The following is a 13,810-nucleotide window of genomic DNA, read 5'->3' as shown; positions in this document are numbered from 1 at the left end:
CGCAAGCATCCCAGACCTGTATGGAGGCAGTCACACTCGTAGCACGCTCTGAGAGGAGTGCATCCGCATGCGTGTACCTCCTCTGCTGAAGTGTTTCTTAACCTGTGGTACAAGTTCTCCCTGTTACCGCTTGGAGTGTGTCCTTTTAAAAGGCTGTGACATGTACTTGTCTGCTGGGCCGTAACTAAAGAGCTATTTGTAACAATATTTATTCCAGCATTGTAAGCAGGAGCCTATTTATTACTCATGCTTACGGAACACCGGGTTCAGGATGCCTTTCCTCCCGTTCCCACCCACCCCTCCTCCCACCATCCTCCCCACTCCCACCCCCACCTCTCCCTCTTCCCCTTAAGAGAGTGCCAAACATGAAATGACAGTGACCAATGTTGACTTAATGTGGATGTTTAATAATGAAAAAAGTGTGTCAGTTCCAGCGTTAGTTACAAATGGCAGTAAGTATATCGGGTGGCAGCCCTGTAATAATTTTACATCCATCATTCCTTCCTGATGCCTCGCTGGCTGCCTGATGGATGGGGATAGCAGAGTTAACTCTTAAGAAACTGCTGTGATCTGCTGAGCTGAAATGAATTCTGTCCCTGCTCTCCCCTCGGGGAGGAGGGGGATATTAAGAATCTCAAACCCGCAGATCCTGCTGTCTTTGAGAAATAAAACACTGGAGCTCACTTTACTAAAGGCATAAGGAGGAGCTGGTTTAACACATGGGATTTAAATTTCTCTTGCAGGAGAGAATTTTGCTTCAATAATATTTTTTTCTTCCCCTAATAGTTAAATTTGAACCAGAAAGTAGAGAAAAAACTGGAGGAGAGAAGAGGAGGGAGGAGAAGAAAAGAGAAGGGTTGGTAAAACAGAGTCTGCCCCCACGTTTGCTGCCGACACTGGCAGTCCGTGGGTCAGACTTGAGTCAGTTAAGTTGTAATGACTGAAAATAGGAAGAGCGAGACCTTGCACAAGCCGGGCTTCCCAAACAGGAGAAACCCACTGGAAATGAGTCCAGAAGTGCAGTACTAACATCATAAACCAGATCACTTTGTAAGAGTTAAAACCTGCCCATTTTCATAATCTTTGTAGTATTTTACTGGAAAAATACTTTAGCATTCCCAGTGACTAGCAGAGGCTGTGTTACCCACAGACATTACATACACGCACACTTATCCCTGCAAGTTCAGCAGACTGCTAATATATATGTCCTGTAATTTGTAGCTCACTCTATTCCTCGCTGGCCTGTAAAACACTAGGAAGGATGATCAGTGTAATATTTTTGTTCTCTTCTTGCCGTTTGAGCAGAGATCCTTCTGTTTGGAGTAATTATTATACAATGTGAGGACCAGGGGGTATCTTGCAGACAATGGACTGTTACAGTCCCACAACACAAAGGTTAACGTATTATCCTAACAACTGCATGTCCCCTTCTTATTACCCTTTTCCCTACCCTCTTCCTAATTTTGTCTTGCTGAGGTTCTTTGCCAGCAGAAATTCTTGTGTGGGGGTTGCAGTCCTCTTTGTTAATGCTATCAACACGGAGTAGACAGTTTTCAAAAAGCACGACAAGGCGGCGAGCAGGTATTATGTCATCACCCATCCATCACCCTGTATGTCAGCCTTTCAGTGAGCCCAGTCAGCGGGCCCAACAGGATCATTCACGTTCAAGGAGTCCTCTGTTCAACAAGGCTACTGTATCCATTGTCATTTCTCCTGAAACTTTTCTCAAATTTAATTAAAAACACATGTCAAGTTTGCACACTGCAAAGATCAAGATCGGTTTTGCCCAGCGCTGGTAACTAAGCATTAAACATTTTGATTTGCTTCAGCTGAAAGTTTATTCCCTTTTCCTTTTCTTCCCCCCACCCCATTTTTTTTTTGCCATTTGCTTTGTGGAGCTTGTGTATATTTATATTTACAGCCTCTGCATTTAATGGCCACATGCCTTATTTTCACAGATGGCCAGTGGAAGACTTCCCCTCCCCCCTTTTCTTTCAGTAAAGCCTGCCTTTGGTTTTGCTACTTTTGTCACAGTGCCACTACTCTCAGTTAGCAAGTGCCTACGCATGGGAGGGAGAAATTCTGCAAGGAAGATTTTTTTTTCATTCCCCCAAGGACTTTAGCTCTTTATTTTAAAATGCCCCTTTTTTTTTTAACCCCGATTGACCGTCATCTGTTAAATGCCCAGGTCCTTTTTTCAGAGAAAAATTAAGTGTGTATGTGTGTGTGTGTCTAATACATCATTATGGCAGGGATGCATGAGCAGGGTTAGCTAATAAAAAATGAAGCATGCAAAAGGAGGGACAAGTTCTGCCCACGGATGGGTGCATGGAACTCCCATTGAAGTCAAGGAGAAGAACAGGCGAAGAGACCAGGGAAGAACCCCCCTGGATTCTTGCAGGTGCTGAAGCCTGAATGTGAATTTCAGTCTTTGTTCACTCCACAGGGCAGAGATTCAAAACATTCACAGGCTAGTGTGGATCAGGGAGGACTGCAGCTGTTTATACCTTAGTGGAAATTTTATTAAGCCCAATAAAGATGGATCAGCTTCCTCCTGAGAAAAAACATACAATTGATTTGGAGTTCTTGTTATGTCTTTTGAGCTTTTTGAGTCTTTGGGTTTAAGTTCTAAGCTGTGCCCTACAGCCACCAGAGCTAATTACTTCCTGAGATTTTATGATTATTTTTACATAATCACGTGCTTCCAATAGCTAGGGCTTTCAGCACATTCATGGGCGCCAGCATCAGTGCAATACCTCTCTTCAGTGTAATAGAGGCTGAGCCTGATTCTTCTGTAAATTGTGTCCATTCGGTCTCCTAGGGGTTCAGCCTATCCTGTTCTGCCCATCCTAGTATGCGGGTGTTCACTTAGCTCTGTGGCAAACAGCCGCTAGGATGTTTTGGGGGTGCAGAACTTTCCTTTTGATTGTATTGATGCTGATGCTGGGGAGTAGACACGTTAAGCCTTACTGGATAGCTAGCCTAGATAGCGTGCCAGCTCCTTCATTAGGGCTGGAAGGAATCTAAGCAAAGGTACATCAGCCTTCATAATTTTAATACCTTACAGGGAAAATCAGAAAAGAATAGTCCATATATCTGTAATGCTGCTGTGCGGTTGAGTCACCCATTGTTTAATAAACAATTGCCAGGAAAGCAGTGACTGTGTTCTTGCTTTCTCTTTGCGTGCGTGTAGACCCTCTTTCCCAGGATATCCTGTGTGGGTTGTGATTTTCATCTTGTTTCATTTTTGGTATACCACCTCTCTTCCTCAATTAACCCTTGCCGATCAATCGTAGCAGCTCTTTCTGACTTACTGTGAAATCCTTCATTAAAATTTACACGGCAGATTTCATCCGGGGATCTCAAAACTCTTCACAATGGTGGGAGAATGTCAGGATCTCCATCCTGCTTAGTTGGGCAAACCGAACAATTCATGCAAAGTTGCATAGCGTGTCAGCCCAGAGAGCAGTCTAGATGAGAAACTGGGTCATGTAACTCTTAACCTATTTGCAGTCAGTGGATTACAGCTGGATCTGGTTGAGGTCGATGCCCAGGTCCGCACTGTAAAAACTTTTGTAGGAAAGAAGCAGTGTCTCATCATTCTGCTTTGCTTTTTCTTTCCTTTTTATTTCTTTATTAATGTAATGGTGTGGGCCAGTCTACCTGCGTTTTCATTTAAAAATCCTCACTTACACTATCTCTCTGAGCTCATAACCAAAAAGGAGGATCTCAGTGCCCTCATTTCCTGTAGAATTGCTACTTCCCATCAGTTTGTTTCCAAGTCAATTAATATATTTTAATGAGGTAGTCATTCTTTCACGAATAAAGGGTTTAAGAAAAACATTTTGGGGACCTGACACTTAAGACTGCCAAGTTATTGAGGATTTTTCTCTTTTTGTTTCGGTGGACTCCGTCCTGCCTTCAGTGCTTTGAAAGGTACGGACTTGAGAGCCCTTAGAAACCAAAGACCTACGTCCACAATATATGGCAAAGACAATGACTATACAGATTTCAGTACAATGACTATACAGATTTTCAGTACACCCAGTACCCTGTGACTGGGTGTGTGTTCCTGAGAGGAGAGTAGTTAAATGTCTGGGCCTACTTAATCCATATGATTTTTCCCCTATAACACCTAATAGGGCATCTCTCTACTGAGTCCATATAGCGCTTCATATAGGTTGCAAATCAGAAGCAATGATTTTCAGGCAGCATTGAACCAAACCGGATTTGAATATATACCGTAAACCAAAAGATGTGGTTCCTTTACCAAGCGATGGAGCCCCAGTTAAGACTGAATGTAATAATTCTGAAAGAAGTACCATAAAATCAGGAAGAACCACAAATAAAGAATGTTATTTTATTTTCTTGCTTCTAATGCTGCTTTTAGGTTCTGTGGGTGGATTGTTCCATGAAAAAGAGAGATCTCAGATAAGCAAGACTGAAAGAGCTGAGGGGGCGGTGAATGCATTGTTTCTTCATACTAAACTTTGATGCAACAACAACAAAAAAGATCTCCCAAATGATAAATTGCTGTGACATTATAAATAATCTTTCATCTTCTTTGGTGGTCCACAGAGTTTATATAATTGGAAGGCTAAAACCCTTCTTTGTTGTTTCTTCCCTTTTCATTAGTACAGTAGAAGACTATAAAATTGTGCAGCCAGAAGGGGTTTAACAATTACTGAGTCAACGTTTGAAAGTCTCACTCTATTTTATCATTTCATGCATGTGCTTTTTATGAGTTTTACAGCCCTGCGAGCATTACTTAAGCAAGATCCATTGTAATGGCGGATCTGTAACTGCTCTTATTTTTATTTTATTTTGCTTTCCCTAGTAACATGTGCCATCAGCAAGAGCCACAATTCCACACTCACAAAGAAATTATAAGCTTGAGGTTATAATTTTTAGATAAGATTCAGGAGTGCTAGTTTCAGTTCCTAAAACTACCAGTCTTACTAGGGAACCTTTGGCAAGTCACTTAATATGTGACTCAGTTTTGCATCCCGTAAACCCAGTTAATAATACTGCTTTTCTTTGTGAAATTTTGTGGCTAAATTCACTGACGAGTGCAAAACACTTGGGCAATGTGATCTGTTACACAGAAAAACCTAAAACGAAATAGAAGATCCCTCGGAAAAGAACCAGAAATTCTCTTACAGCAGTTGTAGGTGTAACATGACCTGGACTGTAACGTGGTTTGGACTGAGACATAGATAGTGTGCACAGTACCTATTTTGAAGTACCACGGCATTAATATGCAGGGGTAGAGTCTGGACTGCAAATAATTCATCATGTGCAAACCTCTGGGCACACCTCTCAGTACTGCCAGTGGTTCCTCTAAGTTCTTCCAGCTTTTTGTCATCCGTAATGCCTTCCTACCTCATGTTTTCCACATTTTGAAAGACTGTGGATGAAGATGTTGTAACACGAGCTATTCTGACGTTTATTATTGCAAGAGGCAGATCTGAATATCCTGTCAGATGTAGGATAAGACTCTTCACCTTCGTGGAGAGCTAAGGAAAATATCATAATGATGAAGGGATAACACCTGGCACTACCAATGTGTCTGATAATTAAAGATGTTTTCCTGTCATAAACAGAAGTGAACTTTCATTGTGGGATCACAGTCTAGCAGCTAATCTGCCTAGTGCTTCAAGATTTGGTGCATATTGACCAAGGTGTGTGTCTGAACGGTTGATATTTACTGGGGCTTGCTGAGAGAAGACTTCTGCCTCAGCACCACAAAGCACATCAGATGATGTCACAGGCTCCACTCAACAATCAAAGATAAAAACAAGCCTATGAAAACTCAATCTATTTGAAAATACCACTTTTAGAGTTTAGATACAGGAATTTTTCCCACAGAGCAGGACGGTAAATAGCTGGACAAACTCACTTGGAGAGGGAGGGGAGAAACAGGACTCTAAAAAGGACAATAACAGGCAACCATCTGTTTCTTTTTACGTATTAACGCTGAAGGGAGCAAAGGTAGCAGGCACTCTGTCCGTCCGTGTATATGTAATTCTTAGGTGCAAGAACTGATGAGCGAGTTTCTCCTTGCAGTCCATATGTAACCGTGTTTGGCTCTATCCAGCTACTCTGGATTTTTTTTGCCTGGCCTTTCAGTTCACTTGGAATAAGAAAAGCAGGAATGTGAAGAGATGTGGCTGAACACTCCTCTGGTGTTCTGCACTGGCTGTATCTCTGCAGGCATCAAACTGAGAGGAAAAAATATTCATATCAGGGGAAATGGGGGTAGAGTTAGGGGAGTAGAGAAGTGAAGAGTGGACTGCTTCAGTAAAACTGCTAACCTTGAATTATGCAATCGGAAAAACAGCTCTTGCCAAAATACAATGCTAACGGAGTTCAGAGTACTGTCAGTGTTTGCCAAATACCCCAGCCAAAAGGATGTCTCAAAGAGGGGGAGGAGGGATCCGTTGCCATATGCCCAGCATTCGCAGTATTCTGGAAGAACTGCGGAGTCCTTCAGGAGTGGAGGCGTGCACATGGTCTCAGGTGCACCCTGAGCGTTGGCGCCACAATCCAGCACAAGACAGGAGTAGCGAGGTCAGAGGAGAGCAGGCAAATACATCAGAAGGTCTTGATTTCTCAAACCTTCCCAGGTTTTGCTTCACGTTTGTATAGTAGTGGGAGGAGTTCTGGCAGTCGTGATCAGGCTGTTCTACATATGTTTTGACTCTTCTTGTTTTATGTTTCTTCTATGAAAGAGACTGCAACCAAGTTCTTGTCATTTTTAGATCAATGTTTTGTTAAACTATGACAGCTATCCATGACAGAGAGCCAAGTAACTTTTGCAGCTGACCACAAAACTGAGTCTGACTTGCAGTGCTTAGTCATTTTTTATATATTTTTTTCTACATGACACATTCCATGTGTGTATGTGTTTTCCATTGTTCTTTTAAATATAATTAGACCATTGCTAGGAGCTGTGGTGCAAATCAATCTTCTCCAGCGGATTACTTTTTTGATTAATAAAGTTTTAGAAACTTCTCATCACATTGTGGCTATTGATGAAACCTCTCTGGTTATATTTGAACAATTGGACTATTGTGGGATTGATTGCTCTCTACAGTATTATCTTCTCTGGTTTGCCCATTACAATTTTAAATGATCCAGACAACAGAGCTCTCGCTGCCCCTGTGGAGAGTCTCTCCTACCATCCAGTAGAAATGACCATTAGGGTAGTTTTTCCCAAGCTCTGCTGAAGTTCTTCATAGAGGAAAAAGATGTTTATAAGATGCATTTCAGCCTTCTGGGGCCCGATCTGAAATTCAGAAGAAAAAAAAAATCACTTCATTTTTAGCAAGAGATTCCTATGTTTCTTCTCTGCGAGAGCAGAAGTGTTCCTTACTGTTTATTTTTGCTGCTTTGTGCTGTCTGATTTTTAGCAGGTCTCACAAGGAATTGTTGGCGCCACTTCCCTGGGTTTGGACCGCCCTTGCCTGTTCTTCCTAGCAGTATTGGTTTTAGGCTGCAGTTGATGCCACTCATGCATTGCTCATAGGATGAATAGCATTTTATACCGCTGGGGTGGGGGGAAAATCTGAAAGGAAGGGATTATCACTCTGGTTACTTTCTTGTAGCTTTAAAAACCTAAAGGCATGTACAATTTCATCAGCTGAGCTCTCTTCCCCATTTCTCTCTCTGCCCAGCAAGACAGTTGGATGTAGAGCTGGATATAATGATAAAGTAAGTTTGAGGCATGGTCCAGGGTCGCAGGCAGGAATGTAGCACTGCCTGTTGCGTTGCAGTGCTGTATCACAGCTACTTTATTGAAGTGTGCTGCTCTACCCACCGTGCATGTACTCCACCTGTTATCACTGGTTGGTACCACAGCGTGCTACCATTTACACAGCTAATCCAACACAGCGGAGTGGTGGCAGTTTTAGGAACGTGTAATTTGCTCTTGCATTAAGGTAATGATGATAAATAGATCCTCCTTTTGTATAAAGTTGAAACCACTGTGGATCTCCCGTCCAAAGTCCTGCAATAGGTTCTGTGAGAGGAGGCTGCGCTAGCAATGTCAGCACGCTGGCAGTTTATTTTGGGTCAAGGAAGAAAAGATATTTTTTTTCTTTGTTTCTTCGGAGCTTCCATAAATGCTTTCTCCACCAACTGAAAGACTGTGTAGGAAAGGTAAAGAGATGCTTCCATCAAATGAAAAGCAGTAATTCATCAACTGAATGCTTTCAAGCAAAACAACACAGGAATGCTGCTTAGCCCCTTTTTAATATTTTGTCATTGTAAAAGCATTTCTGTACATCAGGATTGGGGGAAATCAGCTGCCATGTGTTTAATCGGAAGAGCATAGGACAGGAAATCAGAAAGCTACTTACGTAACGCTACTTACATATAGTCAGGCTTCTGCATCCTGCCAGGGTGTTGCTGATCTCTTTCTGCTCTCCTAATGCTGCTGCAGAGGTTTAGGAAGGAGCGGGCCTTAGACTTCTCCTTGCCTGAGTACTTTTTAAACTTAAACATTTCTAAACAGTAACACAGGGAATTACAGCTGGCTGTTTTGACATCCTCTCTTTCAAGAGCAACATCGTGCAGAAGTTCTTTTTAACTGCTACTTATCGTTGCTGATTGAAGTATATTGGCATTCTCCACGTTTCAGTGGCAGGGAGTAAATCGTCACCCTGTCGAAAGGGAGGTCTCCTCGCTCACCCATATTTCGGCTGCGCAGCCCGGGAGCTCAGCGCTCAGCTGGCATTCCTTCGCAGCCCCTCTTCGAGCGTGCCCGCACTCTCTCCCTTCGTCCAACGTGGCTGTACCTCAAAATGCAAAACTTTGCCCAAGATGGATAGCGGCAGAGCATCTGTAGGCTTGTTAAGTCAAACTCTGATAAACGAGCCGTACCCGGTGTGCACCTTGCAGACAGCATGCCGGAGTATTCGCTGACCTTAAGACTCAATCAGATCATGCCGGCAGAGTGTGGTTCTGAATGTAACTGCCTCCGACTTCAACAGCTGCGTTTACTGCATAAAGAAAAAGCTGTTAAGCCTGTGCCCTTTGCGCTCTCAGCTCTGTTTCTCTAAGAGGTTTATACATGATTCAAGAAAAGTCTGCAACAGAATAACTCCCTTCCCCCATAATATACCCAACAAGAGGAGATGTTATTTTATATTTTAGGTTGGTGGCAGCATTTTGAAATGATTTATGACATAAAAATGTTTGAACTCTATCATTATGAAGTCGATGGTAAATACGTTCTTTTTCTGAGGAAAAACTGTTGACTTCCATTATATATCTGAGATCCATTTGGAAGAAATACAAAGTCAACTTATTCCTGACTGTCTGTCTGCTGACAGGCTGCTTTGGAAATGAGAGCTGAGTTAAAACCGTTAGATCAAAGAGTTTGGTAAAGCTAAATGCCCGAATAGTTCAGGTGCTTATTCGAAGCTTCTCCAAGCTCTCTGGATCTGCTGCGCCTGGAAGCATTACAGAAACCCTTTTGCTTGTGATAGGCTGACTCTGCTGCAGGAGCTTTTCCTGCAAAAACCGAGAGGCCAGCTCATCTTGCACGGTTTCGGTGGTGATGCGTCTGCTCTCAGACGGAGCACCAGGCGTGCGAAAGGGATCCGTAATGAAAATGAACGTGAGGAGAGGGAAAGTTAACCTCGCGTTCCCTACGCTGCGCGAGCGTACGAAGTTGTCAGATTAGCCTTCTTTCTAACTCTCTCAAGAAAATCTTTGCGAAATGACTTACATGAATTTGAGCTGTTCTTTGAATTGCAGATGCAGGGACATCACATTGCGGGAAGCGTTTCTGTATTCGTATTGTTCTCGTTTCTGTTTTCTTCTATAATACAACCCAGTGACATTATTAGGCTACACAGAATAGTTGTAAAGTCTCCGGTTGCCGTGTGAAATCTAAAAGTTTTTTTAGTTTGTTGATCTTTTACAGTCATCAGGAGTGGAATAGAGCAACAAAACAGCAATCTTTCTTTCAGGAAGAAGCTCAAAAGAATTTTTTCGACTGCAGCCACTTTATTATCATTCCTCATCGTGTCATTTTCTTAGCTTTGCAAAAGGCACAGCGCCTAACATTTTGAAATGTTAGTATTGCTTTCCTGAAAGATTTATTTTTAAACAGATGATTGTCAGGAAGATAGAATGTTTATGAGTAAAATTCATTGGGAAAACAAAAACAGTTGGAAAATGGAACACCTTTGTATTTGTAAAGTCAAACAATTCAGGGGGAAGCGAGGTGTTTTGAAGAGAACATTGGAATTGATGGCCCTGGCATGTTGTTCTGGCAATGTCTTTAGGCACCGCTGCAGCCTGACAGATTAATTGGCAGCACGCACTAGCCTGTTGCAATCCAGGGTTCGCAGATAGTTCTGACTAGATGAATGACGGACGGGGTGTTAGTAGGGTTGGGCAAAACAGTCTGGACAAGAACACAAACTGCTGCCCAAGTATCATGCTTAATTCAGCCTGACCCTTTCCCAAGGCCTGAATAAGTTTGAACTACAGGGTGTTGGGGTTTTTCCCCTGTGGCTGCTTCCTAAAATATTGCCTTTTAAAAAAGAAAAAGGGCAAAGTCGCCCGTGGCTCTGCATTTTGATTGCAGGCTGGAAATAGAGTAAAACAATAAATACAGTCAAAAGAGCGTGTATCATATAAACTTCCAGCCCAGCTTTGCAGTCCCGGGGACATAGAGAGTTGAAGTATTCTTCAGATGTGCGGCCAATTTTATCATGCCTAACTAAACCAATCTTTTCAACACCGTGAAGTTTGCTCATCTCTAGCTAATAAGCGTGTTTGAAAAAGGACTTGGTAGAGTCTGCAACCATAGCCCTTCCAGAAAAAATATTGTTACGTGTTCTTAAATACCTGGCTCAGTAAACTGTTGTGAATGAATTGTTATCCAGCTTCCCTATCAACCTCCTAAATTAGCTATGAACTTTACAGTTATAATGTTTAATTATTTTCCTAATCCAAATCCTGTCATCTTGCCCATATAGGACAAAACAACACTGGAGACCCTGACTCAGCAACTGGCAGTAAAACAGAGCGAAGACGGGAAGTTTAGCCACGCAATGATGGATTTCAACATGAGTGGAGATTCTGACGGTCAGTACAAATGGCATATCCTTATTTCCAGGTTTGTGTGTACATGTCAATGGGATCTGGAGGAAAATCCAAGTGCTTTGGAGGCCTGTGAGGAGTAAAAGCGGTTAGCAATAAGCGTCTGTGAAACAAGGCAGGAAAAAATGATTCATGGTGTGGTGTTTTAAGTCTGGAGGTGGTTTTTAGCCTTCTCTTTTGCACACCGCACTTCTCAAGACTGGACCAAGAGTGTACTTTTGATGGTAAAAGGGAGTAAAGGAGGCAAATAGATGTGGGATAAATGAGATCACAGAGTGAGGCCATGAATTATAGACCTGATCATCCATACACGATGCGCGCACTGCATCTGTAGGAACTTCCTTGGTTTGATGAAGTAAGCGTAATGTTTGTTTCTTTCTCAGCTATTGCTTATGTTGTTATGGAGAGGTAAGGACCAAAACAGGCAGATGTGTAAATATTCAGTTGCTAGTTAGAGACTTGCTTAAGAAGAAACACCCAATGTTGCTATATATCACCCCCTTCCCATCACAAATAAAGTAGATGTGTAACATAATATGACCAGCATTCTGTAAGCAAGAAAGGAAGAAGTTTAAAGCAAATCTACATTGATAAGTGTTGGTTTTACATTATTAAGTAGTAAAAGATGGTTTAGAAAAGCTGTTTAATCCTTTGTGTTGAAAAAAACAATTGAAACTCTTCATCAAGCCTATACTATGTGGTACTGAATCAATAGAATAACTAAAAACTAGACAATATGCAATATATGGTATTTCCTACTGCTTCACGTAAAAAGAATAAACACCATGAACCTACTGTGAACGCTGACTCGGTGAATGTGCAGCACCTGACATAAGTTGCTGATGGAAGAGGAAGCTGCAAAATGCCACATAAGCTGGGAATTTTTTTCTCTTTCTTTGTAGGAAGTGCAGGAGTTTCAGAGTCTAGAATTTATCGGGAATCCAGAGGGCGTGGTAGCAATGAGCCCCATATCAAGCGCCCAATGAATGCATTCATGGTGTGGGCTAAAGATGAACGGAGGAAGATCCTTCAAGCCTTCCCTGACATGCACAACTCCAATATCAGCAAGATACTAGGTAAGAATAATAGAGCGCTGTCCTTTCAGTAGCAAAACTCAAAACACTTTTGACTGAATAGAGCTGAGCACCCGACGCAACAGAATTACTGCTTGTAGAACGTCAGGACAACAGTGATACGAGCTTCCACCGTGCTGCCCAGTGGTATACCTTAACCATAACCTGAAGTGTTCTTGCGTCTTTGTAATTACTGAGATTGTGGTGGTGGGTTTTGTGCGAAAACGTGAACTGAATAGACAAAAGCAGTGCATTTCATTAGGCTGTTGGACAAGCACAAAGTGACTGCTATTGTTTATTTGCCCACACATTTCATCTAACTAGATTCTGTGGGGTAGCACACCACAGCATTTGATTTTTGCATAGCACTTCCTGTTCAAATTAATGGCCATAGGGAAAAGATCCTAGAATACGTGCTTTTATTTTATACACTGACAGTTTTAAAGAATTTTTATTATGTTCCTGTTATATTAAATTTTCCTTTAGTACGTGATCTCTATCACAAGATGCTTTTATTCTAAATATTCTGAAAAGAATCCTGAAATCAAAACATAAACATCAGAACTAATTTCCACATCCTCTTCTCTTCACATCCCAAGCAATATTTGTCGTGAACATCATGCCGTAGTCTTCCAACTTCTCCTACTTGCTGAAATTTCCAGGACCACATTGTGTCCTAAGGTGTTCCTCTGTGACATGCTGAATGATACACAATGTGAACAATGAGGATCTCTCAGGCTAATCAATTACTCTTCCACAGAAAAAAAAAATCCGCGACCAAATCGGAGATATTGCATTTTCACGGATAAAGACTGCGTTAGAGGACCTAAGTGTCCTGCAGGCCAGTGGGCAGAAGCTTAAGCGAGGGGAATGTTTATCTGGGCTGCAGGTCTCAATGGTTTTGCAGAAAGCTCGGGAGATGTAGCACAATTGTAATGGCAGCATTAACCAGCTGCAGGGCTGATAAATATGCTACGTTTAGACTGGTCAGAGGTTTGAAGTTCAGCTTGGTGAGTGCGGTATTATGAAAAGTTAGCGGGGGGCAAGTGGAAACGAGATAAAATTGGTCGGAGAGGCAGAATGTATTGGCTGTGGACGGCAGATGTGACAATATTAACCCATGATTAAAAGGGTGGTACGAGATGATTAGATTAGTTATGGGAACAGGATTAGAAGGCTAAATTGGTTATGTTGATGGTAGAATAACCTTATACTGGTTAAAAGGGATTATGCTGGTCAGAGGTGTATGATGTGATTAGGCTGAGGACAGGGCAGTAATAGTTTTGGTCTGTTTCTAAATTGAGAGTAGACCTGGTTAAACCTGTTTTTAAATAATCAGCTTCAGAAATCTACAAGATCATTCTGAATGGCCCTTTTCATATAGAAAGTACAAAGAGAGCTTGATGTTTTCCCTCTTAACTGATTGTTTTGGATAACAACCTCCGACAGCACGCTGCTAATTCATTCTGCTTAAAACAGGCGCTTGAGCTGGGCTGACATTTTACGCAGTCTCTGGGGATCCTGGTTGACATTTTAAAGGGCTTCTAAGCATTTTATAATACCCTAAAATCTGGTTTTAATAAGCCATTCTGCTGAAATTGTTAACATAAGGAATCACC

The 13,810-nt window shown here is 42.0% G+C and overlaps 1 protein-coding gene across 13 annotated transcripts in view; it reads left to right on the top strand.

Annotated features, from left to right (window-relative positions):
- The window catches only part of SOX5 (SRY-box transcription factor 5), a 656,088-nt gene that overhangs the window by 628,267 nt on the left and 14,011 nt on the right, over positions 1-13,810 (top strand). For all 13 annotated transcript variants that reach the window (XM_063358081.1, XM_063358090.1, XM_063358046.1 and 10 more), the window contains 2 exons: positions 10,995-11,103; positions 12,021-12,194. In XM_063358081.1, coding sequence (XP_063214151.1) covers positions 10,995-11,103; positions 12,021-12,194 — 283 coding nt within the window. The remainder of the gene's footprint in view (positions 1-10,994; positions 11,104-12,020; positions 12,195-13,810) is intronic.

This window comes from Chroicocephalus ridibundus, chromosome 1 (assembly GCF_963924245.1).
Source record: "Chroicocephalus ridibundus chromosome 1, bChrRid1.1, whole genome shotgun sequence".
Lineage (NCBI taxonomy): Eukaryota > Metazoa > Chordata > Aves > Charadriiformes > Laridae > Chroicocephalus > Chroicocephalus ridibundus.
The sequence above is the reverse complement of the archived record's forward strand: the minus strand, read 5'-3'. Positions and strand labels throughout refer to the sequence as shown.